The sequence below is a fragment of the Corvus hawaiiensis genome, chromosome 8 (genome assembly GCF_020740725.1).
Source record: "Corvus hawaiiensis isolate bCorHaw1 chromosome 8, bCorHaw1.pri.cur, whole genome shotgun sequence".
Taxonomy (NCBI): Eukaryota; Metazoa; Chordata; class Aves; order Passeriformes; family Corvidae; genus Corvus; species Corvus hawaiiensis.
Window position 1 is genome coordinate 20,610,867 of NC_063220.1, and position 24,846 is coordinate 20,635,712.

Below are 24,846 nucleotides of genomic sequence, written 5' to 3' on the forward strand. Positions count from 1 at the left end.
GCAAACACAACTATGCCCTGCAAAACTCAGTACTGAAGGATTTGTGTTTAAAAGGTTGGTAAATTTTATGACTTAGGACAGATGAGTAATTTAGTTGTTTGGTACATTTCTTTGCAGTTCCTGGGCAGTGTGTTTGCTAAAGGTACCCCACAAGCTATCAAAGCAGCAGCTTTGCTCCAGCAGAGGCAGCAGCTGGGGAGTAGTAGACCTTTCACATCATACCTGCCAGGCTACTAAGCCTTTTTTGCTGTTCTGTGGTAAAGGAAGAAACAAAACAAAAAGAAATACAGAACAAATGTGTGAGACATAAACAGCAAGTGCTCTGGTGCTGCATTTCTGACAGGCAAGAAATACGCTGTAGAATGATAGCAGCTGCTGGAGAGAATCTGTTTTCAAATACCCTGCCACAGTGACAGCCCACAGTCCCTTCTCCACACAGCAGCCTCATGGAGTAACATAAATCTCATGATGCAGTGACCAACACATTTGAAAAGAGCACTTTTATTTAAATTTTCATTTTTTTCATAACATCGGAGAATGATACATTGGACAGGAGACAATTTGAAAACCAGTAAAAATTCGGAGTCAAGCAACTTGACACCTAACTCTGTTATCATTACCATAAAGTACATTTTGAAATAATACTGCTGTAGCATTTCAAAAGGATATAAGAAATGATCGAGTCATTGTGGGTGTTTGCTGAATCTCATCACATATTACTGAGCCACAGATTCAGTGATTTGTGCACAGACACAGCTTGAAGGCTTTGATTCTCAAAACGGTCCCCTTGGTTAGAGGCTTTTCATTAATGAGTTCCCAGACTGGGATATTTGTGGTATCTCTCAGCAGGTTTGACCACCCTCAAGTTAGTGCTTTCTAAAAGGACGCCCAAATGACTTACCCAAATCACAGCTGGGAATAAACCAAGAATGCTTAGCTCTGTTCTCTGCTTTTTTTACTCCCTAGCAATTAACTGTTTTCCTTAAAGCATGAAAGCCATTTGAAAAGAATAAAATACTTTAATGACATAAAAAGTACAAACACTTTTGAAAGCTCATATTGTTAGAGCAAAGATTAAAAAACTTTAATATATTAAACACACCTGTTATATATTAATGATAAACCATGCCATGCAATGCCTGCACGGGAAATAAGTGTGCTTTCGGGTGGCACAGAACACTCGCCAAGCAAGTCTGCAGTAGTAACAAACCTCCAGGTGTGTGCTGTTTTCTAGAGGAACCCACCTTCACTAGATATTTGTACTAAGTGGATCTTCTCAGCAAGGGAGACTGGTATTTCTCCTCAGTGTAGCTCCCTGATCAATACCTCTGAACTTTGCTCTTTAGCCCCAGCTCTCTGCTCTGCTGACCACTGATGGCAGGCTGCTCCTGTTCATCATGCTCACACAATAGCTGCCAACACAGGAAAAAAAAGCCTCCATGCACCGGATAAGAGGAAGGGTCAGCACTCTGAGCCAGAAGAATAGATGGGAACCACCTGCTGCAGGGTAAGCAGGCCTCCTGGAACAGGTTGCTGTACTATGAGAAACTGCAAGTGAGAAATGCAACAATGGCCATCTCTGAAACTTGGGAGGAAAAATGTAAATGAGAATGGTCTCAGCTTCAGCCATCGTTTCGCAGAGGAGAACTGTGCTGAATCACTGAGCTCTTTTGACAAGAACATGTAGCTTAAGGAGTCAATGCCTGAGAGTTTTTTCCTCTTTTCCACAGAGGAGAGAATACCATGAATTAATAGACTTTTCATGAAAAAACCCAAATGTACTTTTTACATGAAGGGAAGATCTCCTTTTCTCTTGTATCTCTGTGTAGGAAAGGGAGCAGCTGATGGATAGAAGCAGAAGAAGCAGGAGGTGTCTGCTGTTTCACTCTCGTGCTTGACCTGAGCCAGACTGTAGCCCCTGACACACACCAGCTAACTGAGGCTTTCACCCTTGATATCTTGTGTTCTGGGACTGTAAGAAAAGGCCAAAAACTTGCAGGCTTCTCAGAGAAAGGGTCAAGCCGAGGGATAAAACTGCTGGGAACAGTGAAGGAATGATTACAGATGCCTTCGGAGGTCCCCCAGAAGAGGTAGCACTGGAGGAGACTAAGATTTGAAACCAGTAAAAAAAAAAAAAAAGGGATGAAGAACCAAGTATTTGAGAACACGTTTAGTGCAAAATAAAGGCATTGAAAAGAGAATTTGCTAGAAATAAACAAGAGGATCTGAAATGACTTGCTTATGAGTTTTATTCAGTTGATATTACTGAAATCCAGGAGAAGAACATCTGAGATCTTTCACCACAACTTACTGAGATCAAGCAGACAAAAAAGGATATAATGTACTTTCTGTGTTTCAAATGCCATTATCCGCTTCTAAGTCTCTGATAGTTCCAAACCAAAGGGTCTTAAATGCAGATCAATGAACTAGCAAATAAAGCACAAAATAGTAAGAAGTAATAGTAATAAGCAGGAGATGTCTGGTACAACAGTCCCTTCAGAGAATAAGAGAACTAACTCCCTAAAAAGCAATCAATAATCCACTGACGAGAAAGAAAGTCACATTATCCATCTGGAAGACTAAACTACTAGAGACCTCAGACTTCCTGCATTAAAAAGACCTTGAAATTTCTAATTTACAGGGTATTTCAGAGCATACAAAAGGAATTTTTACTAAACATCATGTTGACATGAAGGAATTGATTTCAGTACCAAACCTAATCAACCATTCAGGGGAAGGTGGACCATAACCTAGTGACAATTTGTTATTTGCCATGAGAGCAACCTAGTTTTGAGCAGATAAGGTTCATAAATATGAAACCAAATATGAATCATGTCAGCCAGGACAGAAATTCAATAGATAATTAAGATCTGAGAACCATTCAAGAATACTAAGTTAGCAGATCGAAATTTTAATGCTATGCTGGGATAAATCCTAGATAGGAATGGAAGCATAAGGAGCTGCAGGAAACCCTCAACACATAAAAAGATGGGAAATGTACACCTACAAGAAGGCAACATATGCTGGGAAATGAAAGAAAATTACAGTGGAATAAAAGCATTAACAGAATGTCTCAGACTCAAGAATAGGTTTGAGGCACAAGAAGAATAAACAGAAACCTAGCAATGATCTTGTTCTTTTACAAAATAGGCACGATGGAACTGTTAATAAAAGGGCAGGAAAGATGACACATCTGATTACTATTTCCATTCTGCATTTGAAAAAAAAAGCAGAAAAAAAGAAGTATGATGTCTCACTTTGCCTGATGGAGAAATATTTTCCACTACAACAGTAACTAAGGACTATGCTGAAGAACAACAACTGAGGTCAGACAAAAACGAGCATGTTCATATAAACCACAGTTAAGAGTTTTAGAATAGTTCTCTGCTCTAAAGAGAGCAGTTATGGAGACTGGACCATTCATCCTCAGTATGTCTTGGAACACATAGGAAACTCTACAGGACAAGGAAGAAAGCAAATGTTGTGACAACCTTTGAAAAACATTAGTCTGATGGTTGGGACATCTGTCTGTCAAGTCAGCAATAATGCCATAAAAATGATTTACATGGGATCTTCTAATAAATACATGGTCGGACACAAACAGTGTCAATCAATACAAATTTGCGACTAAGATGCCTTGTCAAACCAACATGATACATGTAAATTACAAGTTTGACTAATACAGACTGAAAAACAGGGATTAGAATGATATACTTCACAGACATGATCAAATTGCATATCCAGCCATGATCTGTATCACAAAAAAACATGATGAGAGAAGGCTCTTCAGTCTATCAGGGTAAAGTATCATGAGTGCTAATAGCCAAAAGCAATATTCAGACAGGACAAAACCATGAAGGTAATTAGTAAATAGAATAATTTCACATCAGTTCTCCCAGAGCCAGTGTGAATGTTATCATCACATTATACAACTTGGTCTCTCGTGCTCTTAAAGTCTACAGAGAGAAAATATCCTTGTGTTGTATACACTGAATTACTCCAAATTTGATGAAAAAAAATGACCAGAAGCATATACCATCTCGAGAAAGTCAACAAAAAGCTTTGAGATTTAAAAAGGCTGCCTCAAATCATATTTTCTCCTCTTGATGCAGCTGAGGAATCCAGACATCCTCATTCAGGAGCACATAAGCAAAGCTGCTTCAGATGCTAGCAAAAAGGAGGAGATAATCCACTCATTACCCTTTTAATCTGGTGGGCTACAGTGAGAACACTATCTTCAGGATCAAAGACTGAAGCCTATTTTTAAAAGGCACTGACAAGAATCTCATGAAGGACTGCAAAGGAGCACATCAATGCTGTAATTAAAATGGCTACAGAATGAGAGTTCAGGCCTTGACCCTATTATCTGATTTTATTTTTTTTCTTTGCAAAAGGTAAGCCACAGCACTAGTGGCTAGATTCCTGGAGTTTCCCAAGCCCACTAGAAATCAAGGCAAACTGGACTGCATCTCTGTGGCCTGTTACAAGCTACAGTCTTTGGTGATGCACAAAGAACTGGGAAGCTGTGGTAATGCCAGCCATCAGGAGAACTAAAAAGGACAAGCGAAGATGTCCTCCAAACCCAGAGGTAAAGAGATGGAACTATCCATTCAGGCTCTGTGAGAAAGGCTTTGATTACTGGGAGTTCTCAAACAAGGCTGTTTTGCTCATATGCAAATGCAGAGCTCAAGGATTACTGCAGTATGTGTTTGAGTTGATCCAGTTACTGATAGTGGAACAAATTGCCAAGATCAAACTTGTGGGCAAGCAGATTATTTACTATTGGGCAAATCATGCTACGAATTCAAGGTCAAATCTCTCCCACAGAGATCTGTAACAAAAAATACAGCTGCTTTCACACTGCAGTAGCTGAGAAGTAGCATATTACCTTTTCAAGCTACCTCAAGTTTCTTTGTGTCTACAGATATGTGGGAGCATACACCCTTTTCACCACAGCAAGACACCTGACAGCTGTTACCTTGCAATACCCAGCTTATTCATATGTCCACAGCCCAGTTAAAAACCTCTCCCCAGCCTCAAAGAGCTTCTGATCCACAGGTTTTAATTAGAAAAAACATACCACTTTCACTTGCCTGTTGTATGTTCCAGTCACTAAGACTTTTTTGAGACAATTTTGTTAGCTCTTAGTAGTCTGGACCTAATTATCCACAGCACACACATTCTCCAGTTCCTTGTAGCCTAACATGTCGTTTGCTCATTTTGAGCCACAATTACCTATATGCAAGTCTCCTTACCTCGATTGTGCTGCAAGAGGACAATAGTGGGATTGACGATTGTGGTAGAAGGATAGGCAGAGGCAGACTTGCTGATGGAAGTGATGGAGGTTGGATAGTCAGTGCCAGGCTGGGGCACTTCATTTAGCACAGGACCTGGGTCCTGAAAAGAAGAGCAACACATCATTAGCAGCGTGCAGAAGGCTGCTACACTGGGAAAATCTGGAAAAAAACCCCTAACATTTTAGGCTGAATGAGAAGCATAATCATAGCAAATTTTAGTAAAAAAGGCATAAGCACAAGTATTACCTGGCTCCTTGTACATACCCTGCCCATTGTTAATGAAATTAGTTTGCTAAGGCAGTACTATAGTTACTTGGTGTTGGGTTTCACAGCTCCAACCCCAAAATAGGGCACTAAGTTCATCTAGCAGACTCTTTGGAGCAAACACAAGGTGTCAGAAATGAGCAAATCTGGTTGGGGGGAAGATGCAGACATCTTTCCCCTGATACATCCACACACAAACATTTGATCCAAGAGTATTCCTTTCACAGCAAGTCAGACATGCAAAACTCATGCAGTTCTGGAGTGAAACAGTATTACTGCAGCTGGTTTGGTAAGAAAAGTCCTAAGGAATTAAGTTAGCACCATCACTCAGGAGACAGTGTGATACCTACCTGATTAAAGTAATGACATAAAAAAGCCCCAAAACTGACAGAGGGTAAAAAGTAGGACTCTAGTAAGGAAGACGGCTTTGCCACTGGAGCACAGATAGCAAGCTGCTCTTGCTCTCCTAAAGCATCCAGGTGCAGTATTTGCTTATTTCAAAGCCACCTCTGATACCACCACAGCTCTGGCTGCTCTGTAGAAATACAGGCTGTGTCAGCAGAGAGACTTTGAAAACTAGCTCACCTTTGAAAAACCTCAGTCCATGGAAACTGGACTTTTGGTGGTGGTAAGGTGGCTAAGATAAAGAAGGGATGACGACTAAAGACTGTGTGTGCATCAGTTTAGACTGAGATTTTTCAAAGCATCTTAAGGAATTTGGACACACAATTATCTTTAATGGGGACTGAGCATCCAAACAAAGAGAATATGGGACAGCAAACTAAATTCCTGTATTCCTGCTGCTCCACTGTCAGACTCAAATGCTGCAAGCCAGGGATCTGTAAAATCAGCTGACTAGTCAAGGGAATTTTCATCACTATTAAAAAAACCCCAAATATGCACAGAATATTGCTCCAGAAAAATCCCTGCTTCCAGATTTTCTGCATAAGTGCAACTGCAACTCAGTGCCCTTCATGCACACCAGAATCAGATGAAAGAACTTAGAGCATCAGGCAGGGGACTGAACAGGGGCCAAAGTGAGGCCTGGCACCAGAGCTCACAGACAAATCATAGTGACAATTGGCCATAACCAGAACAAGCACCTACAGCCTGTCCAACCTTGAGGGGAAATGGGGAAGAACAATTTTGTTCTGTTGGATAAAGGTGATCTTGCTTCAAGCAGCAGCTGGTCAGGCCATAGATATTTCATGGGGACAGAAAAGAACCAATGGTCTTCAGAAACAGACCCAAGAGAGAGACCCAGCCCCATCTTTCTGACTGCGGTAACAACAATAACAATACGATTAGAGAAAAGGAGGAAGAGTCAGGGAAAAGTGTGAGAAAATGCTGTGAGCTTCACTTTGATAACTAAAACACAAATAAGAATCCCTCAAAGAAAAGGAATGCTGGATCAGGATAGGCTCAGCAGCCCCAGAGAAGTCACCAAAGAGGGTGAACAAAGACCATGTAAACCATTGTGGAAAACAGCTCTGTGACCACATGCCTGAAGTGAGCATGTCCAAAAATGTTTCAAAACTCTCATCTTAAGAAAGTCAGGTACAACAAAATTTCCACTGCTCCTCTATGACTTGGATACCTCCTGATTTTTTTTCTAGAATCTGCACATAGGCTCCATTAAAAAAAAACCAAACCACAAAACAACCCAAAAAACCATCCAAAACACAAACAAAGAACACCAAACAAACAAAAAACAAAGTAAAACCAAAACAACAAATCCAAACTTTCATTCACTGCTCTCTGCAATAAAAACCCTACCAATTTTAATAAAAGTTGAAAGGCCAATGCTGAGAACTTTTGAAAATGTCATCCTTGGTTGTTATTTTTCTTTCCCCCAGCCCACGTGCCTGTTTGCTAGATCCCTATAGAGTCAAAGGGCAGAGCAAGCATCATCACAAGAGAATCCAGTTTCTGGTGAACTTCTTCCTTGTCCTGACAAGCAAGCATAAAAAAAAGTGGCTGTAAGACTTTCAGTATGAGGAGGGTAGGGTAGTTTTTGCCTGCTCTGCAATTTTAACTGAGAGATACTTTTCCTCCTTGTCCCTAAGGACTTTTTAAAATAAGTGATGAGCTTAAAGAGAAACAAAACCTAACCCAAGAAGAACACCGTAAATTCCAAGTTCAAACTCCTGCGGACTGAATTATTCAAAATTTTAAAAGATGAGCAATTCCAAAATGAAGAGACACTCTCTGCCTAATCTACCGCATAGCAACTCCATGCTTGGAAGACTCTTAGTACAGTAACTGATCTTATAACTTGTAGGTCATTGGATACTGGCAGCAATCTTACACTGATTTTATCAGGGATTTGTGTGGAGACCATATGGTCATGTGGCACCAAATGGAACAGAAAGCCAGCCCTAACCTTTAACTGGTCTGCTGTTTTCTGCTTTAAATGTTATTCAAACACAATTAAGGATGCTATAAAAAGAGCCTGAAGAGATCAGTTAGTTGCAGCTATTCCGTTTATACAGAATTCATTATTCTGAGCAAATCCTGTGAAGACCCTTAAGGTGTACATCACCCAGCAGAACAGGCACAAAGGGAGACAGTCAAATGTTGTGAGAAGTCAAAAGAAAGTTCAAAGCTGCACAAGGCAGGCAAACTGCATGCACTAGCACAGGATGCAAACAGGGTTTCAGTTGTCATGCTGCTGGCAGGGAGTGAGTCATCACTCCTCCCTCAAGTTTAGTATTGCAAGGAGAAAGTAATTTTAATCCAGGAATACAAATTTAGGAAAAGGGCAAGGAGGGTACTTGGCAAGCTTACTGTATGTGAGACGACTCCAGTGATTTCAGGCTTCAAGCCCCTGTGCAAAGCCCCTGTGACTGGAGGGACAAGTGAAGGTGGTGATGAGAAGAATGGCAGTTTCGGGTAAACAGAGGGTAATGTGCCAGATGTGGAGGGTGCTTGGTTATGGTGGGAGCCCTTCTGGAGATGTGGGGGAATGAAATCGTCTAGAGTTGGAAAAGTCAAGGGTGAGCCAGGAGAAACAATCTCAGGGAATACGGAGCCTTGCCCAAAAGGAACCAGAGGCGGTGGTGGAGTGCTGGAGCTGCCTTCTTGTTGTCTGTCTGGATTAACCTGGAGGAGGGGGACTACTATAACTCCAGGCTGAGCTGAGGTGGTGGCAGTGGCATCCTGTAGGAAACAAGGTGTTGTTATGTATTGGGGGAGATCCGTACTTTAGTCTAATGCAGCCATATTGTGTCATGCAAGGAATGTACCCAAAATGATACAAAGCCCCAGCAGACCATCTTTCCTTAAAGAGACATACTACTTCTGCTTGCAGCCCTGGCCTCTGTGAACACAACATGTTTTCACAAAAATCTTCATTCACCCTCACCACCCCTCTTCTCCAGTCCTGTGTAGTGAGGCTAAATCAAACCAAAGAACAGCTCAGCATTTACCATCACTTGAGAAGCTCTAACCATTACATATTACAGAGTTTGCTTCCTTCACATCTCACTAAAACAGATCCTCAACAGCCCAACCCAACTCCCTACAAACACCACACACACACACAAACACACAGATCAACGTTGAGGGGACACACATGGGGTGTTAAATATTATCAAGTAGAAGACCACAAGACTCAGGGTAGCACAACAAGTGCTGAGAAATTAGGTTGGAGGAGAATAAAGCATTAAGGGAACATTGTAATGAATTAAAGAACTGTTTGCTCGGCTGGAAGAAAACAAGGTTATGGAGAAAACATGTACCATGCTGCGTCCCATTGCCTTGTATGGTGGCTGTCGCTGCTGAGTAAGGTAAGGCTCTTTTCTCATCCTGTCCTCTGTGGCAGTTGTGCTCTGGGGCTCGAGCACTCTGTCCCTCACAGCTTGCGGAGGTGATGACTGAGTCCGGGAGGGCTGGCCCGCACCACAACTAACTGCATCTTTGCTGAGGACAATGTAAAAGTACGGCCTGGGAGGAATAGGAGGAGGAGGAGCAGCAGGAAGAGACTTTTCAGTGTCTGTTACAGAGGAAACAATGTTGGTGGCTGGTGCCTGAATGAGCTCAGCGCCCAAACTGGTGCTGGCTGCTGGGTCATGTGTGGTGCCAGTGGAATTTTGAGATGCGCCCGAGCAAGTGCTGTTAGATAAACAAGCTACATATAGTTTGGTGACCTTTTTATCCGCCTTCGTCTCATGACTGGAATTCATTCCAGACTTACTACTGGGATCTGCCCTGTCAGGGCTGCGTTGCATGGATGATGCACCCGATGAGGAGTGACTTTCCAAGAGTGGCTGCCCAGCATGCACCTCATCTTTGGGGTCTGAAGAGGGAGAATGCCCTGCCGGCAAGCCTTGCTTCCCACTGGTGCCATAGGGGGGAGGTGATGACAAATAACAGCGTGCACTGGTGTTTGGTGATGCACGCTGCATATAAGGCTTCGGTGTATTCAGGTACACACAGTCCATGATGGGCACTGGCAACAGGTTGGTCGCTTTAGTGTCAGTGCGAGGACGCCATGCAAAGCTTTCCTCTTTGGGAAGAGGAGGACGGGGAGGAGCAAGGGCCTGATCAGGCAGAGTCAAGAAGGTAGGAAGGAGAAAGGAAGCAGCATCAAATGAAAGGAAAAAGGAAGGAAAAAAAATTAAATTCTGAGAATGAATTTGATCATTAGACTTGGGTTAAGCAGGTTTTAATACAGCAAGAATAAAAAGCAAATACAGTATCTGGAAGGCCAGTGCAGAACTCACTCACATACACTGTCTCACACGTTCTTTCTTAGCACAGCTCACTGCAGCACACAAACTTAACCCAGCCCTCAAGTCCCTGCCTACATGTTTCTCTCTCTGCACTCAATAATTCTCACTACTGTATTGTTTTAAGAGGCTTGCACAGCAACACCCACCATGCCCCTGGGAAAGCCTCAGTCAAGATTTAACATCATAGCAAACTAAATTCAGGCTCATGCTTGCGTAACTAAACACTTCCCAGCACTGGGGACATTTGAACTCCAAAGCCAAATTCAGAGCTCTAGGCCATCTCTGCATGTTGAGTGCACTGCTGAAAAGTGAACATTGCCAAGTTTCACCAGTGCTAACAAAAGCAGACATCATGCGAGTGCTGTAGCCTACCACAGCTGGCTAAGTAAAAAGTCAACATTTCTTCATTCTAAAGGCCAGCTCTTCAATTCTCTTTAGGATTTTTCTATCCTGAAAATGCTTTCAGGAAGAGCAGAATAATTCATGTTTCTTGAGGAACTGAGATCATCAGAATTTGCCTCCAGAATCAAGATCACCAACAGAGAAATCCTGCTTTTAGTAAATAATAAGAAAAGCTTTACTGGTTTTGGTACTTGGCAACATATAGCTTGCTAATTCTAAATTGCCTGCCTACTGCAACTCCAATTACAGTGAATTTTTTCTGAAAGCCAAACTGTTTTGAGATAAAATAACAATACAGAGGTTTCATTTTATTTATTGCTTTGTTGCCAGTAGCTGAAAACTATGATCTACTGGAAAGAAGAGAATACCTACCTGGCAAACAGCAGCTCCCTGCATTTTTGCAAATTAACCCTTTGGAGACTGTGAAAGTAGGTTTTACCACACCCTGTTTTCATATCTTTATGGGCAAAGGCTGCCTAAACTATTTCTAAAAATGCTGAAACCAGAGAATGAAGATGCTTGCAACATTCAAATCTGGAAAGAGATGTCCTTTAAAAGTCATCCACATATGACAAGTTGTGGCAAGCACTTACTCTTGTTACATGGATATAGATGTAGAAAAGTTTCATAAAATTACAGCTGCTGTTCCTAAATCTGCTGCCCTCATGCCGCCCCTCTGCCCTTCCCTCCCTTCCCTGAAGCACAAGGGAGTGGATAAGTGGGTTGGTAAGTGCTGTTCTGAAGGGCTTCTGCCTCCGAACTCCTTTTGGAGTTTCTTCCATTTCAGCTCAGCGTGAACAGTAGTTCTGGGGATTTCTGTAACAAGTATTATGTGCACCAGTGCTCTCTCTGTTCATCAACAAGATCAGGAAAGGACTACAGGACAGCTGTAAGTATTGAGCAGAAATGGGTCTCTCTTTAGGGTGCTGCTCCTTCCCACACCTTCATTGGAGCCGTTCCGTCTTCCACTTTCACCTAAGGCGCCTGGTCTGTATCATTGCTAAAGGGATCCTGATGATGGGAGCAGTCACACTGATAGGGGATTGGGCTTTAAAGGGACTCTGTTCCTCACAATAATTCAGTTTCCAATGAAGGGTTTCCTTACCAGCTTTCAGACTGCTTCTGTGCAGACTGAGTACCCAAAAAAAAAAAAAAAAAAAGGATGACATTGCACTTCTCTTAGCAGATTGACTTCAACAATTTAGCTTCAGGTACAAATAACCTTTCCCTGGTTGCAGTCTATCAGTTACAGTGTTAAAACTGAAAGGCATTTCCCAATATTTTTTTTTTAACGTCGGGTGCAACTCTGATTTCAGCCTGCAGCAATTTCTAGGAAATAAACCAACATAAAATACAAAATAATTATAGATGATTACTTCACCTTTCTTCTTGCATTGTCCTCCTCCTTTGTTCACCCAGGAAATGCTGTGGTGTGCCTGAATACACGAGCTCCACAATACTTTGCTGACATCAGTGTCACCCCCATTTTAAACGCAGAAAAAGCTGAGGCACAGCAACTTACCCATCTGCAGCCAAGTTTGGAGTTCAACCCAAGACTCCTGATCATGAATCCAGTGCTTGAACCCAGATGATCACCCTCAGGGTCACAGAAGAAAGACTTACCTGTGGCTTGCTGTCTGAAGAAAGGTTTGGACGCACACTCCTGTAACCCTTGGCAGCCAAAGATGATGGTTGGGCATCCCCATTGGCATCAGTGTTAGACGATGACCTCCAATCATCTGTGAGGGGAAAGAAAACTCACATCACAAAGGATTCCCTCCAGCTGCAGGATAAGTGAAAGGAGGGGACTCTTTTCTTCCTTTTTTCCCTTCTTTCTCTTTTTTTCCCCCAGGCAACAAGAAATAATTCCAATAAAGCAACAGAAGTAGCCAATGTTTATACCTGTTTCTGAGTTTTCTGGCTCCAGACCTAAGTGTTTCACAGAAAGGAGGGACAGAGAAGATAGGGGTGGAGGATAGGCATAGAGGAAAAGAAAGGGGGAAAAAAATAAACCATTACATTTCCAGAAAACATGTATCAATTGAAGTTAAGAGTCAAGCTACTTCATTTCACACATAAAATGCTTTCTGACAGGGCTGTGTAATTACCATAGAGACCAACCCTAAACATGATGTCCTCCTTGTTTCTGACCTTTGTAAACACAAGGCAATTCATTCAGAGCAATGAAGAAACAATTGTTCACTGACATTCTTATTTCAGAGGCAAAAAGGCTGCCCAGCTAGCTACTTTCTAAAGCTGCAGCTTGACATCCAGACACCACAAATTACTGGAAATGTAGGGACCCTGTATTCAGATTATAAAGACATATCTATCCTTAACAATATCACTATATGTGACTGAGCTAAAGGATTACCAACAAATAGATCAAGTTTTGCAGACTTAGTGCATGAAGGGAGCTATAAGATATAACACCACTTTACAACACAGTCCCTGCAGCTATGTGCAGCGGTCTCATCACATATTTACCCACTTCCCACTGGGCTCCTCCCCACCCTGTACCTATTTTGCTGTTTAAGTTATATGCAAAATCACTTGCAGCTCCAAAGTACATTTCATGAAGTGATTGAGAGAGTAAGCAAAAGAAGTATTAATGAGCTGATTTCCATAGCAATGGGCCTATTGCCATTCAAGCTGTTAGAAATTTATGAAGCCATCAACAGAAAGGAGAGAGGCAACAGTAGGGGGTAGGAGTGAAGAAACAGAGAAAGGCAAGCATAAAGAGAGGGTAGGTCACGGGTGGAGCAGAACGGGAGAAGACAGAGCCGAAAGTGGCACATTAGGGCTAGAATTAATGGAATTGCCCTTTCTTGAACAATACAGTCAGAAACGATGTATGCTTTGCTTTCAAGAGCAAGTTTTACCCCCTCCCCCTTAACGGCATCTTGCCTTTGGGATTTCATTCTCTTTGCCAGACCCACGACACTGGCCAGGTTTGTTATGCTTTGCCTGTCTCCTACAATTAAGTAATTACACATCTGCTATTGAAAGACGGCAGAGCTCTCTGGCGGCGCTGTCTGTCTGGGGGACGCTATCCCCGCTTCCTTGACAACCCAGCTGAATGCTGCAGTGCCAGTAGCACCCTCAGCTTCTTTCTGTTCCACCTCATGCCTGGGATAAAAGGAGGTGACATAGGCAAGCCGGGGGCACCGGTGGGGGGAGGGGAAGAAAGAAAAGAACTGAGAGTTTTGGTGCTCCTGACAAACTTAAGTCAATAACTGAGTGGTCATGAAACCTGCATTAGGAGTCAGTCTCTCTACAGGTCTGGTCCTTGCAAGAGGTTTCCAACTATGCTCTGGAATTCTGGGCTTTAAACCATAGTTATAAAGTAAGCTCAAGACCCTGGACTGACCTGTCTTGAGATTACTATGAGTAAAAGATTCCAGTTAACCTTCTACCACTTACTTTCAGGTTGCTCAACATCCTGAGGACATGGTGAAGTGATATTCCGATTCTCTTCATAGGATGGAGTTGCCCGGAGGGTTACAGCTCCTTTTCCACTGCAGACTTTCGTGGGATCCATTTCTACAGGAAATGCACATGCACAGAAGAAACACATAGAAAGGGATGATGCAAAGCTATCAGGAGCCATCAGAGCTCTAGAGTAATTTTAGCATGGCTGCCTCCAGGTGAATCAATCTAGTAATGTTTGTGCAGATGAAGAATAGCTCTGTATTTAAAGCATTGAGAAATAAAAGCAGTTTTCTATTCATGTAATCAATGAATGCAGCAGTTAAGTTCTGAGTTGGTGCAACAGAGCGAAGAAAGTAGGGGGAAAAAATGAGTGTTTGAACCAAATATCACAGGTCCATTTGCTTTTTTTGTTCTACTTTGTACAGAGACATTGTGCTAGCAAGGACAATCTACCATTACATCTGTGGCTCTTCTATAGGGATGTCCCAGTGGCATAATGCACACGCTTTGTGTGCCAAAGCTTAAAAATGCCTTTTGTGGAGCACTGAAAGAGGGGGGGTAAAAAGAAATACTTATGACCACTGGAAGGTAAAATCTTGTAATGATGCTGAATACCATTTAAAAGCAAGGCACTGCAAGCCACTGCCCTGCCATCTCCTCATTGCATGGCAGTGTTGCACCTTCTGACACAGGAAGCCAAATCCTGAAAATCAGAAGGAGATTTAACATATGCCTATTCAGATCAACCTGTGAGCCAGATACCAGATCGTGCCAGCATCCTTGCTGAGGCACAGTTCAGCACAACTTCTGTGCAGGCTTACCTTTGTGTATTTCAGTCCATGATTTGGGCTTTCTCCTCCTGTCATCCTATTAAGTAGTAACAAGCCAGTACTTCAAAGCTATCTATCTTTCTCCCCCTACTTAAAATGCTTCTGGAGAGTTGTCTCCTTTAAGATACCTCTGGAAATAATAAGCCTAAAAAGTGTCTTGTTTCTCTAGGCTACTTCCATAGAAGGACACATCACCTCCTCTCCTCATACACCATTAGTGGCCCTGCAGCTGCCATCAGACTTCACTTACCTACGTAGAAATACCAGCCCTACCATGACTGCACAGGGAGCGTGAAGAGGTACTGAGTGCATGCATTACACAAGGGACAACACAGTAATTTTTATTTTTATGGGTTGAGGATCATGCTATCTCTGCATGGGGAAGGATGCAGCTCCTCTCTAGGAACTGCTATTGTAACAAAAATTATGCTTTCAGACTGGACGGAGGGGGCAAAGGCTGTTGTTTATTGTCCAGGCAACAGAACCCACATCTGTGCAGATCAGTATTCCCTGGCTGATTTCAGCAAGGTAATGCCCCATCAAATCCATACCAGTACAGTGCTTACAGACCATGGTAACACCTTGGCTAAGGTTGCAAACCATGGCCAGTGTGGCCACAATATGGAGAAAAATCAATATGCCAGATGGACAACAGCAGTAAGAGGAAAAATTCAATGAATGCCAAACTCCTGGCTCTCACTGAAAGCCCTCTGTGCTGTCATCTCCACTGTTCAAGCCTTTACATGGGCTTCCAATGCTTCAGGGATTTCACAAAAAGTACAGTTTCAGACCCGTACTTAGGACTACAAAAAAGATGGAGTAAGTAAGAAGTCAGAGGATACTTTCCTATAGTTTAGCCTTTAGCTAATTGAGGCAGCCTCTGTGAGGGGAAAGACTTTCCACCCAGATGTATCAAAAGCTGTTTGATCCTTAAATATACCACAACTGATCACAACTTAAGGTCACCCACATTCCTGGTGAAATAGAAGTCGACTTCTCTGACTGATTTTTGCATGATTCATGTAGGGTCAGGATTCCTTTTGCCCAAGAGTGCAGTTCTGGCTATCATTCCCATCCACATGGCACAACATACAGCCCAAGGACTCTATGGACTCACTTTCAAACCACAGGACAAAGATTTAAGCTCCGAGACTCCAGTTCTAAGAGTGCTGTAACTGTAAAGGATGGACACGATGTTGGGAGTTACTGGGCCTGATATAAACATCCACAAAGAGTGCAGGGTAGCTGCCCTCCTACAACCCCATGCCTACATTTGCTTCACAGGCACTGGAGAGAAATGGAAACAGAGCTCAACATGCGTGACATGTAAAAACAATCTTCATTATATGGGAGGAGAATCAAATTTGGGAATCAATGCATTCTTTTTATTTTCCATACAAGAGGTTAAACCTGCATACTGAACCAAAAGAATAAGAGCCAGAAAAAAAATGCTCTGAACTCAAAAAAATTAAAATGCTTTGAAAATATTTGAAAATAAAATCTTGCCAGACAATCTCACCTTGGGAGCTGAAAAAAAAATGCCTAGAGTGATGAATTCCCTCACAATTTAGGTGAAATGACAGAAAACAAGAATCTGAATCTCTCAGTATAGAAATCCAGCAGATAGTAATAAACAGGACATTAGCACTGTACTAGTCCAACAAAGTACATGTGTGACAGATTAGGAGAGACAAGAGGTATCAGCTACACTAGTCTGACTGTCCAAATCCAGCAAAGTACAAGAATAATCTTGTACTTCTAGTGGGGAAGCATGTGCTTGGGGAGGGCATGACAGCCTAACATCCTTACTTCTTCACATGTGGATTAAATTCAGTGCCTGTACAGAAAAACAAAACCATGCCACCAATGTTGAACTATGCTTGAACCATTTGTTTTCATAAAGACCAATGATACACAGGAAACATTCTTTGGTTCTTCAGGAGTTTGGTTCAAAATGAGTCTATAATAATAATATTTTTCACAATCAAGCATTAGTAAAAGAGCTTACAATGATCCCAGATTCAAGTAGACACAGTCATGTCTGCAGAAGAGCAGCATAATTGAGAACAGTGTATGGTGCCATCAAGAGTTAACTGCATTACCTACTGATGAAATCTGCAGCTCTGGGAGGAGTGAGAGGAACATGAAGCTGAGAATTAGCCACAGCATATGGGTGAAGCAGAGAGAAAATGATCACTAACTAATGCATGGCAGGGGAGGAAGGAAGAAGATACCTGTAGGCAGCACTAGGTGAGGAGAACTTTTCACTTTCTTCACAGGGATTATTTTAACGGCAGAAATAGAACGTGTACATAAAGGGACATCAACAGCTGCAAACACAAAAGTGTAAATGGCACATCCAAAAAGGAAAGAACAGAATTTGGGAAGCATGCCACAAAATTCTCTAACGTACTTGGAGACACAATAGCAGGAAATTTCAAATACAAAAGCAGTCTAGAGAGCAATGATGCAACCATTAAAAATATCCATTTGTTTGCCCTAATTCAGGACGTGTCTGTTTTATGCAGCATACAGAACTGCTTATTGAATGGACTAACTGCTGATTGCCACTATGGTGCAGGAAAAAGAATCTGGAAGCCTTAGCTTTTAGAAGCAACTGAAAAATTTTAGTGTAATCATTTAAACTCAGGTACACTACATGCAAAAATAAAACTGTTAAGTAAGACATTAATATGGTTCAGTAAAACAAAATAAAGCAAAAAAAAACAAATACTGAAAGGTTGAGAGAAGAACACTAAACTAGCTACATTACATGAATTCTGAATTTTATCACTCATTTTTTACAAGTGCAACAACAGAAGGAAGTGAAATAATCTTGAAAAAGGTCCCATGCCAAAGGGTAGCATCCATATAGCTACTTCAGAAAAAAAATCCATCCATATAAACAGTAAATTGAAGAGATTTCTACCTGACTTCATCAGCTAGCACACTAATTATACTAAATGTGGTAACATTGGAGAAAACCATATATAGCACTATGCAAAATTCTAGCAATTGTTACAAAACTGTTCAAATCAATGGGTACAAAGAGGGGTCGTTGTGAAAATGGCAGTACTATTCAGAGGGGAAGCTCAACAGGAGCTGCCAAGATAAACATCTTGTATATCATGACTCTACCAGAATAATTTCTACCAGTGTTCTTGATTTCTGCAGAGCCAGGATTTTCTTCTTTAAAACCTGCTTCCTCTATGTATTATTAGCTGGAAAATGACAGATGTCTCCTCATATTCCATGCCATCTCTTTCATGCCTGTAAAATCAGGAGTAAGAGGAACCACATTTCTAATGCTTTACAGACTAACACTGAGCACTGGGCCAGCTTGAGGGAGGCACTGACATCAGGGTGGTGTGTACACCCCCTCTTGTGGCAGATCTTTCTGATACCCGGCAAAACTGGAAAGCACAGACTTCACAACCTAGAAAAGGAGTCTCAAGCAAAAAAATGGGCAAAAAGCTTGACAGAATTTTTTCAAGCCTCATAAAATCATTAGTTTTTAATTTGATAGGATTGTTTAATTTTTTTTTTTTTTATAAAAGAGGAACCCAAATCAAACCCTGCTTTCTATACTTCTTCCTGAGCAGAGACCCTACGAATACAACAGATCCCAAATCAAACATCCTGTGGTTTAGGAAACAATCCTGATTCTGTTCTGCTTTGAAACTGACTGAATTCATCCATCCACAATGCAGTCAAAATACTAACCACTATAAAAAGGCATCAAAGGAAAAGAAAGGAAATTAAACCAACAGAAAAGCAACCCATACCCACATACTATCACCCTGCCAAAACAGACACAGTCACTATACTAAACTGAAAGCTATAAAGCACACTGCAAACCTGCTGATGTTAACATGAAGACTGGTTTGTTTAGATTTCTTTTCATCGCCTAAATGGTTAGTTCCTGCCCTTTAATCCCAGACTCAAACCTTCACCTCTCCCTGACATTAACACAGTTCACACACAGGCACCCACAAACCCATGCTGTTTCAACTCACTAAGATATCGATTCGCAGGTGCTCACAAGTACCACAAGCAGTGTACAGCTTTCCTCAAAACAGCACTAAAAATACACAAAGAGGCAAGTCCAGCCTGCCACTTTAAAGAGACAAAGAACACTTGTTGAGCTAAGAAATGCTGCTTCTACTAGCATGGTGCAGTACAAGGCTTTTCTTGTGTCAGTCGCCAAGTGAACTAAATTTGGAAGCCCCCGCTGTAGTGAATTTCCGGGAAAATCAAGCACATCACCGGCTGACATGCGGGGGGAGCTGTGGAGGTATCTCTGGAGCTCTTAACCCACCTTTTTCTTGTCCATTGCTGCTCAGCCCATTGACAACAGTTTTTGTAACATCGATTTGTTCATGTTCTGAAAGACAAATGAAGAAGTGGTTTTCAAGAAAGATTTTTTCAAATCTGTCATGTCTTCAGCTGACATGAATAAAACTGGCTCTTGTGAACTCAGAGAAACACAGGAGACAGTGCTAGAAAGGAGCTCCAAAGGTCATCTAAAGCCCTATTTCTGAACCATGAAAGAAACAAATCTACCTCTGTCACTGCCAAGAAATGTTTGCCTAATGAGTTTTTCCAAACTTCCAGCATCACCCTAATGCAACCTGTTCCAGTGCTTCCCAGCTTGGAAGCTTATCAGCGATTACACTGAATTCCCAGGTCATGTTTCTCTGGACTCTCTTCAAATAGTTCACATTTTTCTCAAAATGTGGTGCCCCAACCAGGACATGATACTCCAGTTGAGACTTGCTAAGATGCTAAAATTAAGTGGGAATATTATTCTACAGATCTTATATATGGCACTTCGAGCCTAGCATCTGCTTTATTTTTCACTCAGATTTAGCCTGTAACCCAGACAAGCCCAGAAGTTTTCCTCTTCCCAACCAGCTCCCATTTCCTGATCCCTTGGTTTTCTTTGAACAGGTGATTTTTCTGATCCAGATGTCAAACTATGTATTCATGTCTACTAAAATATATCAAATTCAGATAATTTCTTCAGGTTATCAGTAATTATGAATTCTTATATTCCAAACTGAAATAAGCTAAAGTGACCTACTCCAGTTCAAGATGTTTCTAGCTATTTTTTGACCATTATGGGCCAAATTCCAGCAACAAATGTGAATAATTGCATCAGAAACAGACAGGAATATTACTAGTAATAACAAGGAAGGCCAGTGAGTGCAAGTAGAAAACAACACAGACTTACCAGAGCTCATTGTGGCAGAGGGACTTGCCTTTTTCACTTCTGGATTTTGTTTATGTCTGTTTAAAGTGAAAAGCAGAATGATTACATAATGTTTCATGTCTACCCAGACAGCACTAGACACAATGCTGAACATTCAACACAAGAGCCAAGGTAACAGTCACCGTTTCTTAAAAAAAATTACTTTCAAATGTCAAGTGGATTCATATCAAGCACCAGTATATTTTTTGCTGATAATTATCAGAAATTAAAGATTATTTCCACCAATACAAGCACTACTTCCAGACTTCAAGACTAATCTTCAATATGAAACTGAAAGATACTCACTTAAGTCTAAGGGTCTATAAAGGGCAAAGTGCAAGACTGGCTAGTTTCTAATATATAAAATGTGCATCACCTTTCAAGAGAATAAAAAAAAAAAAATCAAAGTGACACTAAAAGCTTTAAACAAAAACCTTCAAATTAGATCTTTTCCATATTTCAAGGCACTCTGTTGCTCATTCCAAAGCTGGTCTCTCCTTTGAAAGATACAACAATACAGAGGAGATGCACTTGTCAAAATGCATATGAACTTCTGCACCAATCATTTCCAGTCATGCAATGCCACTGGTATCTTCAGGATCAGACTCCAGTAAGTAAAACGTGAAAACTGGAAGCTTTAATTCTCCTGGTACCAAAAGCAGTGAAACTGCCAACTCAAGAGAAAAAACACCAGATGGGGATCAGAAGAAAAAGTCAGTTTTCATGGTGATCCCAGTCTGTGGAGGACAACTGTGAGGCCTATTTGTCCTCACTCCTGTGGGACTTGACACCTGCAGCAAACAGGTTTCAATGTCACAGATGTTGGTTTGAATAGCCAAAGAGCATTTCTACAGAAAAAGTCTGTGTTTGACAAGATATCTCAACTCTCTAAAGGTCCTAGGTTGAATTAAAAGACTGTTAATTTTGTGTTCCAATCTTCACCTCTCCCCCCTGAAAAAATCAGCCCCAAAGAAAGTGAGATCCAGTGTCGCTCCAGACCATTAACAGCTTTCATGACACAAATAGAAATATGCATCTGAAATCACAAAATCATGCATAAACAAGAACCCCAATCTGAGAAGTACAGGGAAAATTGCTTGGGGAAACAAGAAACTAAACAACAGAGTTGGAGATACTTCTCCTTTTACATGAACTGGAGGCAGCAGTGGAACATTGTAAGAGGTGGAAATTCCCTTCAGGGAATTGAATTTGTTCTCCTGCCTCAAGCATCCCCTTTCTTAACCAGCATTTGTTTCATGCCAGCCAGAATATAATAAGCATGTTCAGCAGACACTCAAAAGGAAAGAAAACTCAACAAGCAAGTATAGTAACAGAAGAGTCTATAAAATGAGACAATATCTGGGCTTCCCAGCAAGCCACCCTAGGAACAGCTGCCAACACTTAATTATTTAAATATTTTCTTCACTAAAATACCCACATAAGTATACATTGTGGGTTCATGAAGGCTCAGCAGGATTCAGCCTAACTACAAGTTGATCCTAGTAAAATACAATGTAGAGTGGGGAGTGCAGTATAAAACCAGTCAACAACAAAAACTGAGTCCAGTTTAAGGTTTGCTGCCCGATTTTGCCTGCCCACACAGTACCTGCTTTTTGTTTCTACCATTTCATATTAGAAGTGAGTCTCTGAAATAGTAATGGTTAACACAGCCTGAAAATGTAGACAAATGTATTTAGTCATAGTGGTCTTTCTGATCTCCATACTTTTCCATTCCAGAAAGATTCCTTAGTTCAAGCAAATCAGAAAGAAACAGTCTAAAATTATATGTTATCCAGCTAAAGGAGATTTGTAGCAATATCATGCTCTTCTACACACAGAAAAATGTTACATGTTAAACTCACTGGGATAAATACCAGTCCCTCCACAGGGCCAGGAGAAAACCACAAGAAGGGGCAATACTGTAGTAAATCTCAGTTCAGCTTCAGGATCAACCTCTCTCTGAAGCTGATCCCAGATGTTTTAACTCAGCATTGGCCTTTTCCATGGGATTCATGCAAGTCAACACAAAATTTCTTCCACTCCAAGCATCCCCAAGAGGTTGCAATGCTTTCCTCTGGTACACAAGATTAAAAAGGAGTGGGGAAAAAATAATTCAGTGTATTACCTTTTCAGGAGAGGAAAGAGGATTTACTGGCTATAAGGGGCAAAGGCAGGGTCCACTGCTGCTGTGCCAGAGCAACATGTCCCCTTCCACAACAGCAGTATCCGAGCGATTAAACTCGTGACCACATGCTTCACCCTTTTTAAACAGTCTCATTTGTTTGGAAACAGTGACATCACAACTGCCATAAAACTGATTTCAGTGATGTCTTTTTGATTCAAGTCTCGACATTGCTTACAGTGTGAAACACTGACGTTCACTGCTTTAAGAAAAGCATTTAGGAAAGAATTCACACCAAAAAGAAGCATAATTATTTAGCACTAATAGATCAAGTTACTTTTTACAAAAAAGTGATTTGAGGATAAAAATGAAGTGATAATTAAAGAAGATTGCTAAAATTAAATGGAAGATGTGCACAAACTCATTAGATCTAGATTGAATCTGGAAAAATTACATATCCCCACACTTACTAGCAATTATAGAATTCAATTAAAATAACAAGCATCCAGAGTCCATTTACAAATCAGCTTCCTTCAAGCACTCAAACTCACGTTTAGCGCACACTCCCATACACAGAATGGATTCAACATGGTCAGGGTGAGAGTAACCAATCCTGAGCCCCTGCGTTGGTCTAACTCCAGAAACTCCATTTGAAAGTTGATTTTGATCAGCTGAGAATCTGTACACAGATCTGCTGCATGCAAGTAGAAATAACTCCTGTTTAGATCAACAAAATTATGGTGCATGTTTGCAGTTGAGAACATGCTTTGGCACCTTATTGCATCAGACAGAGCTATTCTACCTGTCTTCCACATACTTGACCCAAACCACATACTGAAATCCTGTTAGGCCTATCTCAGTCCTAAGGCTGCTCTTAGGATCAGCTGGACAGTCCAGACAGATAACACATCTGGCTCCACAGCGCCGGTGCAGCAAAGTATTGCCCTGTAAGCTGGGAAGGTACATGCTGTAAAGCCAGTGTGCTATGAACATTTGGATAGCACATCCTTAGACAAATTAGTCCCTGTCAGGTTGGGCAGACAGGCTATCCCTGGAAACAGGTGGGTCTGGAATTATTTGTTGCTCCCACTTGCCCTCAAGAACTTTCTGTAGACATGACCAAGCCATTCCTGTAGACACACACAGTATGCACAGCAGTACTTCAGAAGGGAGCATTTCAAAGGGAACCAAGAATGAGGTCCCTCATGTCAGTATTAAAAACAGAGAACTCGCTACTGCCAGATCAGGCAAAAGAAAAAAGAAAAAGACTAGAAAAAGTACTCCAAAGCAAAACAACCATGTGTCTCCTTCTTGCCCCCTGCTCCAACCAGCTAACCAGTGTGTCCTTGCCAGACTGGAATTAGTACCTCTCCTGAAATGTGACAGACATAACAACAAAGGCTTCAAAGCTGCACACATGCAAAACACAATGAAAAGTAACGAATACCTCAGGCCATGAGCCAGCAACTGTAACCCTGAACATGCCAATGTCCATACATAACATCCACCAACTCCTTGTCAGTTCAGTCCTACCTCTAGACGGATGTTTAACTTTTCCTTCCTGCCTTTCACCCCCAGCATATTTCACCAAGGCTGCAGTCCCTTCCCTACTTGGTGTGGAAAAGAGAGCAGTGCATTCAGAAGCCTGTTTAGGAGGAATGCAGATAAGTGGCAACTACTTCTGTACAGCCTGTCTGGATTATCTCACATGCTCTAAAGGTTTGAATACACCCCCTACAAAGGCAGGGGGTAACAAACAGCTCATTAGTAGTTCTGAGCAAGGACACATGCTCTTAAGTCACTGGTATCTCAGCTAAGAGTCGAATGCAGTGGTTATTTTTGGTGGTCTAATGTGAATGTGGGGAAAAGTAACTTCCTTTCCTTTCTTCCCTTGTTATTACTGACAGCTCCGGTGACTCACATAGGATTTTAAAACAATTGCTAGACATGAGATGAACATTCAAAACTTATTGTGCTGGTCCCTTATATTCCTGAGATTTAGACTCCTCCTTTATTTTATCAGTTTCAGGTTTTTCACATTTTCAAAGTTTTCTCTCTATATATACAATTAAGTGCTTTGTGGCTGCATTTAAATGAAAAATCAAATTCTTATTTATACTAATATAAAGTAGGAGTTGAGGCTTTCAGAAAAATGGTAAGCTTTCAGACTGAAAGTATGATTAGCAATCACAAAACTTGCTTTTCACCTGGTCAGGTCTTACACATCACTGACAACACTCATTTGTTTCACCCCAGCTCAGTCCCTTTCTCACAATGCCATCAGTGTCCCTGACCCAAATGTTCTGCTCAATGAGCCATGTCAGCAATGTGGAGTCCCAAATCTGGAAAGCAGGCAAAGAGCTGCACTGCAGCCAGTGCCTCCCACCAGCAGGTTCCTCTGCTTAAAGGAACTTGCTGGAAAACACATGTTCTGTGCACTTCTCACCTTGCATCACATAAAATGTGACAAGAAAAAAAATAACTAGAATAGAGCAGGCAGCCCAGGTTAACCCAG

The 24,846-nt window shown here is 41.5% G+C and overlaps 1 protein-coding gene across 46 annotated transcripts in view; it reads right to left on the minus strand.

Moving 5' to 3' along the window:
• SORBS1 (sorbin and SH3 domain containing 1) overlaps window positions 1-24,846 on the minus strand; it is a 167,002-nt gene that overhangs the window by 46,095 nt on the left and 96,061 nt on the right. For 31 of the 46 annotated variants that reach the window (XM_048311184.1, XM_048311185.1, XM_048311186.1 and 28 more), the window contains 10 exons: window positions 20,192-20,247; window positions 19,277-19,342; window positions 17,193-17,288; window positions 14,120-14,239; window positions 12,599-12,625; window positions 12,320-12,435; window positions 9,302-10,102; window positions 8,349-8,720; window positions 5,256-5,397; window positions 223-252 (listed from right to left, as the gene is read on the minus strand). In XM_048311184.1, coding sequence (XP_048167141.1) covers window positions 223-252; window positions 5,256-5,397; window positions 8,349-8,720; window positions 9,302-10,102; window positions 12,320-12,435; window positions 12,599-12,625; window positions 14,120-14,239; window positions 17,193-17,288; window positions 19,277-19,342; window positions 20,192-20,201 — 1,780 coding nt within the window. In that variant the 5' untranslated portion in view covers window positions 20,202-20,247. The remainder of the gene's footprint in view (window positions 1-222; window positions 253-5,255; window positions 5,398-8,348; window positions 8,721-9,301; window positions 10,103-12,319; window positions 12,436-12,598; window positions 12,626-14,119; window positions 14,240-17,192; window positions 17,289-19,276; window positions 19,343-20,191; window positions 20,248-24,846) is intronic. The other 15 variants (XM_048311222.1, XM_048311221.1, XM_048311224.1 and 12 more) reach the window with 8 other exon arrangements.